This window comes from Rhinichthys klamathensis, unplaced genomic scaffold, assembly GCF_029890125.1.
Source record: "Rhinichthys klamathensis goyatoka isolate OS25496 unplaced genomic scaffold, OSU_Roscu_1.1 h1tg000827l_1, whole genome shotgun sequence".
Taxonomy (NCBI): Eukaryota; Metazoa; Chordata; class Actinopteri; order Cypriniformes; family Leuciscidae; genus Rhinichthys; species Rhinichthys klamathensis.
Window position 1 is genome coordinate 104,708 of NW_026607209.1, and position 20,111 is coordinate 124,818.

The 20,111-nt window shown below is 38.6% G+C and overlaps 1 protein-coding gene across 4 annotated transcripts in view; it reads left to right on the forward strand.

Moving 5' to 3' along the window:
• Positions 1 to 20,111, forward strand: part of adarb1b (adenosine deaminase RNA specific B1b) — a 104,224-nt gene that overhangs the window by 61,475 nt on the left and 22,638 nt on the right. For 2 of the 4 annotated variants that reach the window (XM_056243687.1, XM_056243685.1), the window contains 2 exons: positions 19,033 to 19,110; positions 19,781 to 19,807. In XM_056243687.1, the coding sequence (XP_056099662.1) occupies positions 19,083 to 19,110; positions 19,781 to 19,807 (55 nt within the window). In that variant the 5' untranslated portion in view covers positions 19,033 to 19,082. The remainder of the gene's footprint in view (positions 1 to 19,032; positions 19,111 to 19,780; positions 19,808 to 20,111) is intronic. The other 2 variants (XM_056243688.1, XM_056243686.1) reach the window with 1 other exon arrangement.

Consider the following 20,111-nt stretch of genomic DNA (forward strand, 5'->3'; position numbering starts at 1 on the left):
TGTTCTTTCCTTCATTTGTATATTTTGTCGTTTCGTTCCGTCTTTGGTTTATTGGGGAAACAGTTCAGACAGTGTTGAAAGTCTTAGCACATGTCTGTTAATCCTGTCTGTCTCTCTGTCTGTCAGTCATATCTCCCTGTGATGTTTCAGATGCTCAGCGCTCCTGCCTGTCCATCACTGTTACCTTCAGAGCTGTTAATATCCCAGCCACCGGGTGTAAAATTCACCGGCTAATCCACTCAGGCATGTACACGCACCCAGCGCTGCCTTCCTCCCCGTGGATATTGGAGTAACTGACCTGGCCTTGAATTAGGAGTACAGTGATAGTCATCTGTTGTGAGCAGCGGGGCCGCTGATGCGAGGAAAATAGGCAGGGAAGGAGACGAGCCGAGCGAGAGAGAGAGAGAGCACCAAAGCACAAAAAAACAGGATGATACATAGTGCTGAGGCCAGCAAACTTCCTGTCTGTCCAGTGTAGGTTAGGAAAGCTGAGGATTAAACACACACAGAGCTGGATATAAGCTCCAGGGGCTCATCTGTGCTCATAACCAAGATTTTGAAGCAATTTGTCATGCTTCAAGATGCCACGTCAATCCCTACCCTCCCACACAAGGGTCACGGTTCTGGGGGCAAAAAGCATCTTTCTCCATTCAAAAGTAAAATATATTCTGACAAAATTATTTTTGGTAGCAACATACATATAGCTAATATTTCATTGTTACTCTTAGCATTTACAGAGATGCTTTAAACTGTTTCTCAACCGGTGGATCGCAAGACTGTTTTGAGTGGGTCGCAGAGTAGTCAAAGGGCTTGTTAACACCGGGTCACTTCATGTGTTTTCTCTGATCGGATAGCTATCTGATCGTGTAAAGACTACTGTAAATGCCATCCGAGCCGCTTTGGAGACGGATTTAAATCCGATAACTCAAACCACTTCAGGTGGCGGTCTGAGAAGTGTAAATGCATCTGGTTGTTGAAACCACATGTAAATTTTACTCCCAAAGTGTAAAAAAATAAACATGAGAGCGTGTTATTGGCTATATGACATGTTATAGCCAGATATGACTAGCGCTAGTCGAGTATCTCTTCAGCAAGCCGACTTGTAAACTGCCACGTATGAAACTAAGTCGCAGACGCTCAAAACACAATCATCTTTATTAAAATTAGTGATCCAAAAATGATCTTGCCAGTTCTCATGCTGCTCTTTCTCTTATTGCGGTGCAGATTTATATCCGTTTTACAGAGACGCATTTATGTGGCCAAGTGTAAATGGAGCCTTTTTACCAAATCAGATCAGTAAAAGCACATGAAGTGACCAGGTGTAAGCTGCCCCTGAACAAACATAATCCACGAACATAATTTTAAATGTTTTACTGATGCGAGAATTTCATTTTTCATGTCAGTATTGTGTATTTAGCATGGTAACTGTATGTAGTTTCCTTAATCTTAACCCAAAATACCACTTTTTCACTTTGTTTTTTCTGTGGTGGCTAATACCAACTTACTAACTTTATTGTATTATCAAAAACTAGTTTGGGACTACTATTTAATAGCCTTATCTTATACTGTGTTAGTGATATTCTTACAATTTATGTGTATGCAAAGTGGGATGGTATTTTTGTGGCCCTGTTTACACCTGGTATTAAGATGCTTTTTGATCAATTGGATCACAAGTGGATGATGCTAAATACAGGTGTAAAGGGGGTCTAAAACGTTTTGAGTTTGTCTACTTTTGAACCACTTCCAGAGGTAGTCGAAAAAGCATTCGACCAGATTGCTTTAGTAGTCTAGACGCGTGAGCTTATTTTGTCCATTAGATCGAAAGATCTGAAAAAACCAATGCATTTACCCACCCATAGACCCTCCCCTCGAAGAAATCAGGACAGAAGTGGTTGAAAGTGGACAAAAGAGACGGATTAAAACACCAGGTGTAAACGGGTATGTGTCTCCCTCGTCTACTTGTGATGTTATAAACAGGGCCTGTGTTTGTCAGCCATTTTTGGTTCAGTTCCTAAAAATGTGATTAATGACCATGGGAAAATGTGGGTCCCATAGCAATGAGAACCACTGCTCTAGAAAGCACTCAGAACTCCTAAGCAACTATTCGACCATATTTGATCATAGCTGTGAGTTTTGAGCAGACGAGCACCACTAGTTTGTTCTTTGCTGCTAATAAACCCATAGGCACATAACATATGTCATCATGAGCTTTAATAGAGTTTGTGGGTTTAATAGGGTCTTGTGCTGGCCATAGTCTCTCCTGGTGGTCTTCTAGCGTGAGGTCTTTGCAGGTACAGTACATGTCTGGCAGCGGCTTGTTCCCATTTTGACCACGGCGTCATTTATCAAGGCCCAGATATTAAAAGCCACTTTATCAAAGTGTCTCGTCGCGAGCTTTTGTTCAGGAACTCCTAAATGTGTCTGCGGTCTAAAAACCCTGTAATTTGCGGCGAGGTAAAAATGAGTGTTGGCAGACTAATTCAAATCTGTTATTGGTCATTAAAGTGCTGAAATTCAATAATGGAGCTGGATGTTCTCAGCAGCGCCTGGTTGCCATGGCGGCAGTCATTCGGGGGGGTCGGCTACTCGCGGACCGTTCTTCTGAGGTGGCCGCGCTCGTCTTCCTAACATGCCCGTCCCATCAGTTCTAATCAGGTGGAGCGACAGCCTGCCCCGTCTGCAGGGACCCCTCTCCATTAGGTGCTCGGCTGGCCAGCGTCTGCCGCACGTGTAGTCCATTAACCATCGTTACGTGGGTGCAGAACCGGGTGAGGAGAGACTCGAGCCACGTTTGAGGAAAGACTGGTTTTTGTGGTAGGAGCACACCTCAAAAAAACCATAGGAAGGCATTTACAAAATCTGAAGACATGTCCGTGTCATATTTCAGTCCTAATTATAGAAAATTGAAAAATATTTTACTTAAAATATTCAAATTACTCATGTTTCGGTTTTTATCACTGTTTTAGGGCCACTTTTTCAGTACGGTTGTTCAGGGAGAAAAAGGACTGCTGTCAAATAAAAATAAAGAAAATCATACAAGCAACAGCACAAATACGTAAGTAAAATGGAGCAAAGATGCAAATAAAATTAAATTAATCAAATGTAAAGCATATAATCTGGACTGTATAAATTAAATAAAGATTCATCATTATTAAAGTTACAAAAACTGAGTCAAGTGCAGTAAGTGATTTCCTTGTTATTTGTTGGTTTGACATATTTTTTGTTAGTTTTTCAGGTTAAGAATGGTACAGTTCGATTTAAAAAAAAAAGGGGGATTTCAGGGACTAAATATTAGCTTTTAATAGTCAGCTAGTTGGTTGGTACTCAATGAAGTTCTCTACTTCTATGTTATTATTAGTTGATCACCTTTGCAATTATGTAGTTACTTTACATTTGCCTTTTCCAGATAACAAAAGTGATGAATGCCATGAGAGAGAAAGAATATATTGACTTTTTCTTAAATGTTGATCTGGGGCTGTAATGGAGTGGATGCACCTCCATTCTGGAAAGAGGCCCTTATTTCGTCCCGGCTGTTTGAGACTGTGGAGTGATCCATCTGTGTTAGGCCACACAGGGGCTGCTATGATGGTTTAGACTCGGTGCTGAACTTTTGCACGTCTCTCATCCCTCTCCATTTGCACAGCCCATCCATCTATGTCCACTCTCCCTCTCTCTTTTTGTTTTTTACTCACTTGTTCACTCATGATAACTTTTCCTGCACAAGGCCTTTTGACCTGCGGTAGATGTTGGCAATGAGAGACACCTCACAGACTGGCTTGTGGATCATGTTTTCAGCCTTAAAAATGGAATTACCTTGTTACATCTGTGGTATTGTACGACGTGGTATTGTATTAATATTTCTCAAACGTTCTGTTTAGGGATTGTGTTGGTATTAAAGTCGCCATGAAACGGAAGTTGCGATAGTCTTTTCTTCCCGGTTGTGATGTATATCGAAGTAAAACAGCTTCTCGAACAAGAAAACGTTTAGGGTGGGACTTGATTTTGCCTGTGGGGAATTGATTGGATGGTTGTGATTTGCTATTGGTCGATCTCCTGTGAGTGATAGGTTGTGCCTCTATTTTGACTAACCATATGCAAGATTGTCTTAACCCTATTTTTGGTTTTTGTAGACTTTATACATCATGTTTGCATTTGCACACATGGTTTTCGTCCTTTCAGCTATTTTCATAATGATTTTTTGATTTGATAGCATCTTTCTTGCATATACATATACTATTTAACGCCACCTTTAAAGTGCATAGACCCTTTGTTCTTAGAAGCATCAGATTGAAAACACTAAAACAATCAAAATCTAAACTTAGCAAAAGCTTTTGCCTTGGATGCATTTGTATTTCCTTTGGGAGATGGAAATATTTTTTTTTCCAATCCAAAGCCTTGACTGTCTCATTTGGGTTTGTATGTTCAGATTTCATTGCAGCATGAAAGAAAGAAATGCTCAGCACAGGACCTTGGCATACGTATTTTCTATTCTTGTTTGTCCAACTGCATTTATTGTTAGCAAGACAAGGTCGTACAGTATCAAGGCCATTGGATGCAATTAGCTAAATACAAACTCAAGGCCTCTGGAGTCCTCTAAATCGGCTCTCCTTTTTTAAAGAAATGTTCAGAAGCTGAAGCTTTTCTTTCCGTTTCCTCTTAATTATTTTGTGGAATGGGTTTTAATGACCGTGACTCTTGTGACTGAAAATCCACGTTTGCAGCTGCCGTTTTTTTACCCAGTTAATGCATTTATAAAAGTTTAATTTCTTTTAAAAAGTCATGTAAAGGCTTTAGTCATTACCAGTCAGATTTTGTGCATGTACACTACTGTACAATACATTGTGGTCAGCAAGATTACTTTACTGTTTTGAAAGAGATTAATGTTTTATTCAGCAAGGGCTCATTAAATGTGATCAAAACTGTAAGGAAATACTTTTTACATTGTTAAAAAAGATTTGGATTTCAAATAAATGCAGTTTTTTTTTTCCTTTCACTTTCCATTCATCAAAGGATCCTGAAATAAAATTGACGTTGGGGACTGTTTGCAAACTGATTTTGCACCAGTGCTTGTTTCCTACGCTGCATACTAATTCCTGGACCAATAGCCTGTAGTGTTTAGCCTGTGCTCCCAGATCTCTGTTTTCCCTGTGTTGTCCGCTATAATCCTGTTAACACTGTGGCATTGAGCTGTTCTGTTTTTCCCAGAAGTTCATCCATGCCGCCGTCTCTGTCGAAAGCCGCACCTTTGAACGAATCTTCCTGAAAACCTCAGTAGCATGAGTTGCATTTTATTGCATCACATTTATGTAGACAAGTGTTCAAACATGGGAGAATTCTTCTTATTATTTAGTTTTTCTTGCTTGAGACATTAAGATTCGAACTTACTAGCGTAGATGTGTCAAGGTTTTCTGAAGTGGGGATAATACGTGTGATTTTTTTTTTTTTTTGCCTGTGTGTAAAAGTGTAAGAGTCTCCTTGTAAGTTTTGTTGTTATGAAGCTACTAAAGCAATGAAGCATAAATCCTTAGCTCAGCACTGTTTGAGCCAGCATTCAGCGGCGTCGGCTGTATTTCTCAGCCTAAATGGAGCGGAGGTCACAAATGAAGGGGGATCTGAAAAAGGAACGGATCCAGAAGCATCTATGAGGTGGATTGATCGAGAAGGTGGGCTGTCATCTGTCCCCAGTGTGGCGGTCACTCGACCTTGGAATGATGGACTCTGGGAGAGCAGCCATTTGTTGGCCTTCCTCCAGTGCCTGGACTTTCATAGCTACACATGTGGGTGATTTATACCCGAGCGCACATGCAGGGTGTGCGGGTGTAATGTATAAAAGTGTGTGCTTTGAGGCGGTGGAAATGTGCTTTTGCTTTACTATACTGAGAGACTCCAGACTGCGACTAAAGCTTTGAGAGTCCGTATGCTGTTTCATCAGTTATCATGAAGTGAGGTACCATTAGTTTATTACAATACATCTATAACACTTGAGCTGTGTGATTAATCGTTAAAAGATTGTGATCTCGATTCAAGCACCCACGCGATCTTATTCCTAAATGACAACGAATCGCCTGTGACTATTAAACCTTTGACAAGTACGATTACAGCGAACATTCAAATCTGCGTTGGTGCTGCCGCTGAACCAGAGAGAACAGTCGTCATTTATGAAACAGCCTTTTCGACAACACAATATCATTATTTCTGTGCCACAATAATTCAGATTATTACAGAAGTACTGGGATAAAAGTTTATATTTCGGATATAAACACTGATGTCTATGGCAGCGTAAAGAGAGTAAATCACCTTTTGAAAGTAACTTGACGCTTCAAATAACGATGGTTGATTACATCGTTACACCAGTAGGTGGCGACAAGTGACTGTTAAAAGATGTATTTGTCACTGAATCATTCATTCAAGATATTTGTTTAAAAACAGCTGATTTATCCAGTACTGAAACAAGCAAAAGTTTTTATGAGCGAGTCATTGAATCATTTATTCAAACTGATTTTTTTATATTAAATAATTTTATATTTTTTTTAAAATTGGACTTCAATTAAAATGTTGTTAGAACCTCTAGTAAATTGCATTTTTTTTAAGTTGTGTCTTCAGAATCGTGGGAAAATCATGATCTCTATTTAAAAATACAATTAAAAAACTGATTCTCAATTTATCCAGAATTGTGCAGCTCTAATAAAACACGTTTTTTATACCATTCAGGCAAAAATTAATTTTTGTAACTTGAGTGGTTTGAATCTCACACTCAGTGAATCATTCAGTCATTACATCACAATTAATTCCCACATAGTCCTTTTTCACACACGTTTTTAAGGGGTTTGAATAATTTTGCAAGCCACACACATGTACAAATAACTATATTGTGAAAATAGTTATTATTTTGATCATACTGCTTTTTTAGAGAGAGATTATTTTTAAAGGAGAAGGAGGTTTTATGCTTAATCTTCTAGAATTTCTGCAGGTATTTCCATACATTTGTGTACACACTGAGGGTTTGAAGATGATGATCTTTGCCCTCGCTTACTCCTTCAGCTTTTCACATCTCCCCCACAGAAAGCAATCTCACATAAAACTATCATATAAAAATTTCATCCTGCACACGCGTTCTCCTTGCCAGCCATTCTTTTAACTCTAGTGCAGCGTGATGAACAGCCATCTGTCAGTTATTGAATCCACTAACACAGTAAAAGGGTTTCTGCCCTCAGCCCTAGCTCCAACTTCTCCAAGAATCAGCCTTCTCAGAAAACCCTCACATCACTTGCAAAACCTTGACGTTGCTGGAACAGCAGAATTCCAAAGCTGAAGAATATTCATAACCATTCTTTGTCTGAAACCGGTCAGAGAGTTTGACATTTTTGCATGAAGGAAACTCGTTTCAGCTTCCAAGGCACAATAATATCATGTCTAGCGGCACCATGTCGCTTTAGACGTAATCAAGATATATTTAATGTGCTTCTTACTCAGTAGAAATGGAATCATAAAGTGATTTTTTTTATTATCTTATAATATGAAATGATTAATATTATTCATTCTTTTTATTATTTTTTACATGTTATTTATTTTTATTTAATTTCCAAGTATGAGCTTCAGCTTAGCTAAGTCATTTAATGACCACCGTGCTTACTTCACAGTAGAAATGGAATCATAAGGTGACAAGAAAGGAATAAATGGACATGTAGTTATGAGTTTCATAATGTCAGCTGCATTGATGTAGCAAAATTAAGAATAAATTTATGCTCCCTTTACATGTAGACCAGATGGATCAGATGTTATGCAAGTATTGAACTTTATAACTATACCTCCTTATACAACCCTAGAAAGGCAGCATTTGTCATGTTTTGGACACAGATAGTGTTTTTTGTCTGTATCGGTCTAAACTCTCAGCCAGGATATTTGTATTGTGGAAAGTTTTAATGTTTTAGAACAAACGTCCTATGGTTATTATTAGTAAGCAAATGTTATTCTGTACTTAGCTATAAGTCATTCTGCACTTATGCTCATCTCAGAGGCTTGTGTGTCTTCTACAGGAAGTGAGATCATTATTCTGTGGTCCTGCAGCCCTGTCCGTGGTGCTGAAGTCCCCGGTCTCGTTGCAGGAGTGCGTTCCATCAGCCTCTGACACATGTTGGGCTCTTGGCCACCCTGCCCCCCGGCACTCTATTAGAGCACAGTAATTGGCGTTCAGGCGGGTGGAGAGCAGGAACTCATATCAGCGGCAGTATTATTAAATTTATTTGGAGAGCTGAATTTATTTGTCCTGAGGGCTGGTGTTTGGCTCAAGCCGACAGAGGGCCATATGTGTAGAAAACGTGCGGTTGTAGTGCATGCTGAAGAATAGCTAATGTGGTTAAGATTTAGAGGTACCCATTTATGAATATTAGGGATGGGCATTTTTGTCAATTTCTTATTTCGATCATTGATAGGTCTCAAAAAACGAGTACTCGATTACTCGGGGGGCGGAGCTTTTTCGGGGGAGGTGGTGGGGCGTGTCCATCATGGAGACAATGATATCAATTGAATATTTTAGAAATATTTTGGATTGCATTACTCTCTGTTCGAAATCTGTAACTGCAGTGATTCGCAGAATTATCATCTTTACGTGGGTTGTAAATCGGCATGAAACAGCGCGGATGAACACAGTGCTTTGAGGCGAGTGCTGCTGTCAGTCACCGCGCTGTGTGGATAGCCTACTGTCATACAGAATCACAGATTCACTTTTTGAAAGTTTGACCAACATAAGAATTTTCATAAGAAAATGTCTTCTGAACAAGTAAGTAACATCCATTTTTGTTCTGACCAACTAAGGGGGAAAAAGCATTTGACATGATAAGCTTCGTTAGATTTAATCAACGCGATTTACAGCAACCGTGCAAATTATAGCCTACTTTGTTCTCAAATTGTTCATGTTAACAACATCACATCAGCATTGCGTGACTAATGTTAAATTTAATGTGTTTTATGGTTACCTGTAGTTCAGAATTCATATTCTCCATAATAGCAAAACGAGAAAGGCACAACAAAGGAAACTCCATAACTGTGTGAATTAAGAAAACGTACTGTTACACGATTGAACTATTGAAATGTCTTAACTAACTTGTTCAGCAGAAAAAAGCCGTCTCTTCTTCCGTTTTGAACCCCTTCAAAACACGGAGTTCACGCACTTTTCAAAAGCCCCGCCGATGTTTAAATCCTTGTGTTCGCATGAGACGGTTTCTTTCTCTTTCTCTAGCAAATCCGAAGTACGAAGTCTTTTGGGTTTTATAACTGCTGAATCTCCAGTTGACACTGATGATTGTTGTTTGGATCTTTCTGGATGCCATAAGTTTAATCATGTAAAGTGCTGCGAGAAAAGCCTATACATCTAAACATCTCGTCACGCGCAGTATAGCCGGCTAGCCGAAACTCCTTCTTTATGTGTACGGGTGTGACGCAATGACGCAAAGACATGCTCGAATTTCCCGCGGAAACCCACCAGTACCACTGGAATTAAAATCATTATTACAAGCTAACCGTTTTGAATCTAGCTATGGCAAGCAGATAGTTTTGACCACTGGCAGAATATGTTTTTTTTAATATAATTATTTTGGATTATTTTTAACTTAAAAAAGTTACGGACAGCAGCTTTAAGTCAGAGTAAAACTGACTTAAATTACTGAAAAACACATGATTGATGAATTCTGAATACAATTTAAAGGATATCACAGCGGTATGTCGTTCGTCGAAACTGCGCTTCTCTAACACTGCACTGTGTATTTCCCATTCCGCAATGTAATGGCAAGTTAGTGTAGGATTCAGTGGTCAGCGATTTCCATGCGTCCGTAGTGATAGCCATCCTCGCTGTCTTTGACAGTCTGTCTTTCAGTGAAGAAGCAGTCTTTTCATATAGAGCTTCTATTCTACTCGTGACTGCGCGATGGGACGTTATAGTGGGGCTCAACATAATTCATCAAATCTTTAAACCCTTCTCCTTCGACGAAACGAATGGGCAGCAAATCTTTCGCTATCATTTTGGTGATTAGTTGTGTCATTTTTTCATTTCTGGCTGCGGTGCATTTCTGTCTGACGGTAAAAGATGTGATGCTCGTCTGAGTTGCGTCATTGGTGGTATCGGAAGACATTTTATGTACAAATACTAAGTGATAACGCATTGTACTTACTTGTGGTAGATTTGTGTGACAGCTTGGCGCAGCACATTTTGCACTGAACTGTTTTTTCGTCTATTTTGTCGAAGTGAAGCCAGACATCACTACGTGACTTTGAAGCCATTTTCTCTGTTTTTCAGTTTGGTCTTTGGACCGCGCTCTGGTAACGCTAACCAATCAGAGCTCAATGTCCCACCCAAAATGCTGTTATGACCAATCAGAAAAAAACATTTTTTTTAAACTCAGATCATCGTTTCTATGATCGATCGTTGCTGTCACGTTCGAGTACCCGAGTGATCGAGTACTGTGCCCATCCCTAATGAATATTAAAGGTGCTCTAAGCGATGTCACGCGTTTTTTAGGCCAAAACATTTTTTGTCACATACAGCAAACATCTCCTCACTATCCGCTAGCTGCCTATCCCCTGAACACACTGTAAAGAAACGCGATCTCTGTAGACAGCCCAGGCTCCACAAACAGCAACAAAAACAAACTTGGCCAACCCGCTCCACAAAACATAACAAACAGTGTTCCAGCCAATAACCAACAAGAAGGGTTTGGGGGGTTAGTGTGTGGATGAGGAGGAGGGAGGGTCTAGCTAGCCTCCGTTTTGTTTGACAATACTTTGAAATTTAAGAAATGACGTCACCCAACATCACTTACAGCACCTTTAAGTAAAGTGCAGTATTCTTTTGTTCAACATAAATTAGCATGTTAGGTAGAATGTCCAAGTTTTTTATTGTTGTCCACAGAGCAAATGTGGATGGTGATGTGTACTGTTATGCTCCAAAATAAAAAATAGTAATCCATACAAAAGCAATCCATTAATTAGTTGACGCACCATTAATGTAGTTCATAACTTTTTCTCCTTTTTTTTTTTTATTCCATTTCAGTGGTAAGATTTAGAGTTGTAAAATTGAGTTGAATTTAAGTTCACTGTATTGTATTATCATTATTATTATTATTATTATATAAGGTAATTGTTTTATTTATAAACTACATTCTATACACTCACCGGCCACTTTATTAGGTACCCCATGCTAGTAATGGGTTGGACCCCCTTTTGCCTTCAGAACTGCCTCAATTCTTCGTGGCATAGATTCAACAAGGTGCTGGAAGCATTCCTCAGGGAGTTTGGTCCATATTGACATGATGGCATCACACAGTTGCCGCAGATTTGTCGGCTGCACATCCATGATGCGAATCTCCCGTTCCACCACATCCCAAAGATGCTCTATTGGGTTGAGATCTGGTGACTGTGGAGGCCATTTTAGTACAGTGAACTCATTGTCATGTTCAAGAAACCAATTTGAAATGATTAGAGCTTTGTGACATGGTGGAAGTAGCCATCAGAGGATGGGTACATGGTGGCCATAAAGGGATGGACATGGTCAGAAACAATGCTCAGGTAGGCCGTGGCATTTAAACGATGCCCAATTGGCACTAAGGGGCCTAAAGTGTGCCAGGAAAACATCCCCCACACCATTACACCACCACCACCAGCCTGCACAGTGGTAACAAGGCATGATGGTTCCATGTTCTCATTCTGTTTACGCCAAATTCTGACTCTAACATCTGAATGTCTCAACAGAAATCGAGACTCATCAGACCAGGCAACATTTTTCCAGTCTTCAACTGTTCAATTTTGGTGAGCTCTTGCAAATTGTAGCCTCTTTTTCCTATTTGTAGTGGAGATGAGTGGTACCCGGTGGAGTCTTCTGCTGTTGTAGCCCATCCGCCTCAAGGTTGTGCGTGTTGTGGCTTCACAAATGCTTTGCTGCATACCTCGGTTGTAACGAGTGGTTATTTCAGTCACTGTTGCCCTTCTATCAGCTCGAACCAGTCTGGCCATTCTCCTCTGACCTCTGGCATCAACAAGGCATTTCCGCCCACAGAACTGCCGCTCACTGGATGTTTTTTCTTTTTCGGACCATTCTCTGTAAACTCTAGAGATGGTTGTGCGTGAAAATCCCAGTAGATTAGCAGTTTCTGAAATACTCAGACCAGCCCTTCTGGCACCAACAATCATGCCACGTTCAAAGTCACTCAAATCAACTTTCTTCCCCATACTGATGCTCGGTTTGAACTGCAGGAGATTGTCTTGACCATGTCTACATGCCTAAATGCACTGAGTTGCCGCCATGTGATTGGCTGCTTAGAAATTAAGTGTTAACGAGCAGTTGGACAGGTGTACCTAATAAAGTGGCCGGTGAGTGTATATACATTTATTATAATTTATATTAAATTATATGTATCTAATATATAAAATATATATTATATATAAGTATTAAAAAGGAAATATAACATTAATAATAATATTAATTTAATATATAAATATATACAAAACATATTATATTAATTAATTGTTTTAATTGATAAGTATTTAATTTATAATATTAATTTAATATTTATTTTTTTATTAATAATCTTTTTTAGTAATATAAAAAAGCTCTGCCTTTCAGAGCAGACCCACAAGACTTCTTTTTACCTTGAAAGACTTTTTCAAGTCTGGAAAACAAAAACACCTTGTACTCGTGAATTAGTCACATCTTGAGTTTGAAGTTTAGTGGAAATGGGTGTGATTTAATGTGGAATGCGGGACCATCTCTCTTTTTATATGTGCTTTTCTCTAACAGCATGACTCATGACAGCCGCAGTTAAAGTTAAAGATGTGATAGAATGTTCTCAGGTGTACGACTAAAGTGCCCCGGGCGTGTCACCCTTCATCTGTACGTCAATACCAGCCACAGGCCACTTTGGTGAAATTACATAGTGGGCTCTGAAGTGGCAGATCACGGTGAATGCCATCACCCTCATCTCGCTGCTCTCCACTGTCATCTGGCTCTTCTTCAGCTGTAATGTTGACTGTGGATGGATGTCTGCGTCCTATAAGCCTCTCACACAGAGATTTGAACTCTTGCAGATCAGTCTTCATTTGAATGTGAGCTGTGTGATGGCACTAAAGACTCTCACGGTGAATCGCCCCCTTTTTCTTCTCTCCGCCCATGGCTCATCAAACATGCTTTTACTCCGAAACACACATCAGTCTGCTCCAAATCACATCTTTGAAAGATGTAAGAACTGAGAGCGGGGAATGCTTCTGTCAATTTCAATGCCAAACATGCCGCTAAACATAGCCTCAGAGAAAATCATCTCTTTATTTCCATTGGAGCCATGTGCAAACCAGAAAATACCATCTTCTCCTTTGGCCTGTGCGCTAAAAATTAGTTTTGGTGCTCATGTTTGTCATTTTATTTGCATATAGAGTTTAAGCAGAAAATATGGTAAAAATGCACTTTTTGGAAGTACTGTTTTGTGCAACATATGCTTTTATGAATAAATAATGTGAAATGTAACTATAAAATAATTGTTCAGACCACTTCCCTATTGTGTGAAAAGACTTCTGTCGGACTTGAGGCAAGTTGCACATGCAGTGACGGGGACACAGCACTTTCTATTGGGTAAATCTGCCTGAATCCAGATTATTTTAAGAGATGGTTTATGAAAATGATCATTACTCGTATTGTTTCGATTCCAAAAATGTCATATTTATTTATTTTGCTCTGTTGAATTATGAAAATTTTCACTGATAAATAGCATACAGGTTTTAAAATGACTTGATGATAAATAAATAAAGACAGAATTTTAAGTTTTAGGTGAAATTCCTTTAAGAAGTTTTATAATCTTTAGCCAGATGCTGAGATGGTTGAACATCTTCTCCACACAGTCACGCAAGATGAATAAAAAAAACAAATCAGCGAGTGCACGTACATCTCCCAGAAAACTGTATTTCACAGTCCTTCACTTTTACATCAGCCCAGATGAGCAGAGATTTGTTATTTTTGGTTTTCTTATTGGATTGCTCTTTCTCTGTTATTGCAGGAGAGTCTGCTCTCACGGTGCACTGATATGATGCACTCTGAGAAATGCATGCTGGGAGTTTTAACCTCCAAGCTGGCTTTGGGATCCTCTGAAAGAGCAGATGTCGGTCTCTGTTTGTGTGTTTAACTAGTAACATTAATGAACTGATGTGTGTCCATCTGCTAGTTAAACTGTCGCTGGACTGTGTACTGCGAGATGGAGGGATCTGACACAGCTGTGCAAACAGGAAATCCTGTAATCTCCTCTCGCTGCCCACAGAGACCAGAGAAACCAGTCAAATGTGACATGGCTTGAGTCCCAGTGTCAACACCTTGTTAGTGGTTACTCTTGATTCTGTGGCTCTGGTCCAACACAAGTAGCATCCTAACAGAAATGGAAGCTGATAAATGATGATGAACTACATAGACAGTCATTTTTATATTTTATTTTATTATAGTATTTAAAATTTTCTTGTTATTTCTATTGTTTTATTTCAAAAGAAGTTTAGCTTCGAACTTATATTTTTTTGGGGGTCTGTGAGCAGTCCCGACATCAATCGCTTCCAGTGTATATGTGAAGTGGAGCTAAGACAATGACCTTCTTGCCCTGGTGTAATGATCATCCTCCAGTCTCCTGTGCTCCACAGATGCAAATGACACATTCAGCGTCCTCCTGAAACGCTGTCACCGCTCCCTGCCTGTGGTTTTGTGTCTACCACTTGTAGATTGAAGCTGATCTCTTTGCTGTTTATGGATTCATGAGCAAAATGAGAACAGCAGAGGAAGCTAAATCAAAAGCGACAGACACAAAACGAGCTCAAGTCTCGGAGCCGCTCATTACACCATAGACCATTAGCAGACCAGCAAGAGGAGAAAAGAGCAGAGAGATGAAAATCAAGGAGCCGTTTGACGCCTGCTGAAGTTTCAGCTCCGCTCAGACAACACCACTCCCCTGACTCTTTTCAATTTTCTTATGGAATATTAATCTTTAATAGGGTAATAATTGTGGTAGCATATTTGATGTCACCCACCATTAGACCAGATTAATTAGGCCATTTAGTTTAGCTTAAGAAAGTGTCGCCCATGAAGAATGGGCCAGCGCAGAAGCAGAGAGCTGTGATTGGCTTCTTTATGTGCTTTGCAATGGCTTTCATTGGGCTGTCTCACATATAGTATTGTGTGTGTGCTTTAGTATTGATAGATGGAAATGTTGCTCAATGGTTTCTCAATGACATCATACTGTTTTTTATGGTCCAGATATATCAAGTTATTGCAGACAATGATTTCAAATTTTAAATTAAAGTTACATTTATTAGTATTTCTTATGGGCTCAAAATGTCTAAATGGCAAAGCTGTCCAAAGATCGTAATGAAAACAAAATCTGAATCATGAAATTCCAAACATTGTAGTTATGAATTATGAAGATTTTTTTTGTTTGAAAATATAAGATTGGCAGCCAAGTTAAAGTCAGAGTGGTATAATTAGCATGAAGTCGTTTTGTAGTGTCATGGGCCTTCACAGTAGATAATGCTTTACAATGAACTCTGTTAGAGAGATTCATATGTTCAATAAAACACCTTACTCGGCTGTTGAGTAATATGTTGATTCTTGTTTTATTACGAACTGTCGCGTTCTCTTTTTGCCAGCGAACTCTCCTCTTTTCAGGGTTTTTTTTAAAAACGGGGGATTCCCCGAAGGTTCGAGTTTTAGTGTGCCTCACGCTTCTAAGCAAGTTTTCTCCATTTTTCTCAACCATCCCATCAGGGGCCTCATGTACAAAGACTTGCGTTGAATTCATACTAAAACATTGCGTACGGACAAAGCTGTAAATGTGCGTACGCACAAAAAAAAGCAGATGTATGAATCTCTGCAAACGAAGGATCCCATGCATATTCTCTTTGTACATCCCAATTAACTTAAATTCAAGCGCACATGCACGAGCACAACGCCCCACCCAGTCTCCTCCCCCAATTAAATTAATTTAAATATGGTAATTAGTCCAATTTGGCAAAAGAAACCTGCAAGAACATGGCTAAAGCAAGCAAGAAACGAAATTTCACTGAAAATGTCTTCTATGTGAATATATAGTAAAGTGTAATTTATTCCTGTGATCAAAGCTGAATTTTCAGCATAATTTCTCCAGTCTTCAGTGTCACATGATCCTTCAGAAATCATTCTAATATGATGGTTTGATGATCAAGAAACATTTTTGAGTATTATCAGTGTTGAAAACAGGTGTGCTTCTGCTTCATATTTTCGTGGAAACCGTGATATAGTATTTTCAGGATTCTTTAATGAATAAAAACTTAAATCAAACAGATATAGAAATCTTATAATCTTTTGTAACATTATAAATGCATTTACTCTCACTTTTAAACAAATTCAATGTGTCCTTGCTGAATAAAAATATTACTTTCTTTTTTTATCTTTACTGACCGAATTAATGAAATTTATTCCTAGTTAAGCCAACGCTGCCATTGCTAGACGGGTTGTATCAATTTGGACATGCTTTATATAGCCTATGTTCTTACTTGCATAATATAATATTTTAATAAAACTCGTGTGACAATAATATGTCAAATAATTGATCAATTACAAATTATAAGCAATATCTGACAGCTGGTGGTGCGATAGAACAATTCGTAGTGTAATGTTTGCCACTTCACTTTATTGCCTCTGAGTCGCCAACGGACAAAAATCACGACAAATATACGTACGCCAGACATGAAGTTTACTTGGAGGAACGCACATTCTTACGTTAATTTCACTGTTAGTACATCTGGCCGTGAACGTGAAAGCTGACGTACGCCGTGTTTTTGTGCGTACGCAGTGTTGATACATGAGGCCCCAGGTCTATAATATGAACACTTATAATAGGCTTACTATAGTGAATCAGGGTAAGACAAAAACATGTTTTGGAAGAAGGATTGATGATGTATTGACTGAATTGTTCATTTTGAAGAAAAAAAATGACAATGTACCTTTAAAAAAATATTTTACACATGAAATTGAATACAAAGAATACTATTCTAAGGACTTGGCGTGTGCGTTTAACTTAACTAGATTTATTTTTGTGTTTTTTTTATCTTTTTATTTTTACCTTTATTATAATAGGATAGTAGAGGACTGACAGCATGCAAAGTGGGAGAGAGAGGGGGACGGGATCTGGAAGGTTCTTGAGTCGGGACTACATGTCAGATGTCAGAGTACTGCCAACAAGGCTATCGGCTCTGACCTTTTCATTATTTCAGGCATCCTTATTTGTCATAAAGCGTATAGAGGGTGATGAATTTGATCAGCAGTTTTGTACTGTTGTTCAGGCGTCTTAGCTGCATTTTTACCTTTTGTGTTTCAAGATACAGATTTGGAAAGACGCGAGTAAATGACAGAAATAATTTTTTTCTGTGAACTATGCCTTTAAAAATATTCTATTTGAAGAAAGAGAAAGCAGGAATACTGCCATTATTTCTTTGACGGCATCTTTTCTTTCAGTTAATCTAGAAGCTCTTGGTATGGTCTCTGTGTCACATCGGCGTATAAAGGCTTCCTCACTATAGCCTCAAGTCAACACAGCCCAGCATCTCGGCTCTATTATGAGGAATGTTTTAATGAAATGTAGAGTGTTTGTGTTGTGTTTTTCACCTGAGCTCAGGCGGCATCTGTGTCTAAAAGCCCGTTGATGTCAATAACTGTATTTTTCCTCCGAGGCAGCTGAAGATGAGGTCTAATCGAATGGATATTAAAGTCACAATAGACTGCTCCTGCTATTACGGCCTGTCAAGCACGGCCCTTTCTCTCAAAGATTAGTTTCTCCTGCTGAATATTTATACACTTACTGTAGGCTTAACCTCACAGTCAATGGTGTTTCATTCCTCTTCTATCCTATTCTCTACTCTCCTCTTTCCTCTTTCTGTCCTCTTCTCACCTCTCTTCTCCTCTTTTTTCCCCCTCTTGTTCTTACTGCTCCACTCCAGTCATCTAAATAAAGCCACACGGGATGCATGATGCCATTATTTAGAGACATTATTTGACGGCCTATACTTTCTCTTTGATACTTGCAACGCCAGTTATTTTGGTAAAGTGCAATTTTCAAGTGCACTATAGTGAGATTAATGATTGGAGAGAAGTGTGTTTTATTTTTTATTTGTAACTTCCACACTTATAGAAAACCTGGTAGTGTCAGGGAATTTTAAAATGGTGTTTTCTAGTCCTGAAAAAGTGTCTCGTACATTTTCTGTAATTCTATAGCTATTGCTCCTGTGTGGAGTCAAGCTTTCTAACAAGGCCATAGTGTGCGAGCGAATTGTTCTTTTGAGTCGATTCTTTTAATTCAAATCAGTTTGAATCAGTCAAGCTGGTTCACAAATCAGCATGAATGTTTCTTCTGCTTTAATTCTGAATCATTTGGGATTCAGTCTGAATTTGATTTTGAATCTGAATCTTACTCTTAATATGAATTTTAATCACTGGAAAAGTCATAGAATGTGCTTGTGGGAGCTTTATAGTAATAACTTCTAATAATATAGATGAGCAGTAAGACATCATAAATTCAAAATGCATGGTTTTATTAAATATTAATAATTGAGCAGCAAATCAGCATATTAGAATGATTTCTGAAGGGTCATGTGACACTGAAGACTGGAGTAATGATGCTGAAACTTCTGCTTTGCATCACAGGACAAAAAAAAAAAAAAGTACTGTATTTTGTATCAAATAACTGCAGCCTTTGTGAGAATAAGAGACTTTCAAAAGCATTTCAAAATCGTACCATCCCCAAAGTATAAATGTGTGTGTATGCATGTACGTCTATGGACTATTTTCCATCCACCAGATGAAAATTATGAATTCAATCACTTGTTGAGCATAATTCAATGTGTCATTCATGTCTGTAGCTCTTTGCTTATCACGGTGAATGCTATTATTGGGGGTTTGTCCAAGTCACAAGATGGAGCAGAAGTACCTGTGATTATGTATTTAACAGACAGCACTAATGATGATCTCTTCCTCGGTCTTTCTGTCAGGTGTGGCTGTGGCTCAGCAAGCGCAGGGCCAGTCGAGGCGTTTCACCACCATGGATGTTGATGAGGAGGAGAACATGAGTAAGTGCTCATAACTGAACCCCAGCACTGAGCCCTACACACACTCCCCTTAACTAATGTGTCATTTAGTGAACAGTTCCCTCTATATGCCCATCTCGCTAAACGATCCCAGCAGAGATGTTTAAAGTAGTGTTTAGACATGGCCACAATTTTTACATTGAAACTTCAGTCCGTTCAGATGAAATCTTTTATTTTATTTTAAAGGTCTTCTATGTTTAGTCATTTTTCATTATTGCAGTACATTTTCATCTGACTCAAATGGTGTAAAATTTTAGTCAACAAAATAACATTGTGGTTGATCTTTAATATGTTAGATGAACAAATATTTAAATGAATTTAAACATATCAGACATATATAAGATTTATCCACATTACAGGAAAACATTCTCATTTTGTTCTGTTGCTTGCTTGCATCGTGTATTGGGTGTTACACCTTCTACCTTTCAAGCATGTCCTATTACAAAATGATTTAAAGTTTCTGCTGCTTTTTGATGTTGCTTCTAAATCTTGTTTAAAGGGATGCTTCACCCAAACATGAATCTTCATTTACTCACATTTTATGAAAGAACAAATGAAGAACATTGGGGTCCAAACTACATGGAACCCTTTCATTGTACTGACTGACTTTTTTTTTTTTTTTCCTAATTTTTTTTTCTTTTGTGTTCCACAGAAGAATACATCATAAAACGTCATGACAGTGAGTAAATGATGACAGAATTTTTTTTTTTTTTTTTGGGTGAACTATTCCCTTGTGTCTTTTTTTCAGCCCTCATTTTTGTGCCACTGCAAAATGCAAAGCATGTTATAGATAATAACATTTTAAATTCTTTTTTTTTTTTCTTTTTTTTTATAAATGATCAGTGGTTTAACATAAGGTAGCATAAAAAATCAGTATCGCTAGATGATGTGCTAAATAATTGAATATTTTCCAAATTTAGCATTCCCTATTTCATGGGCTTTACACTTGAATGTGATCAAAGAAGATCGGGACTCGAGGCTGA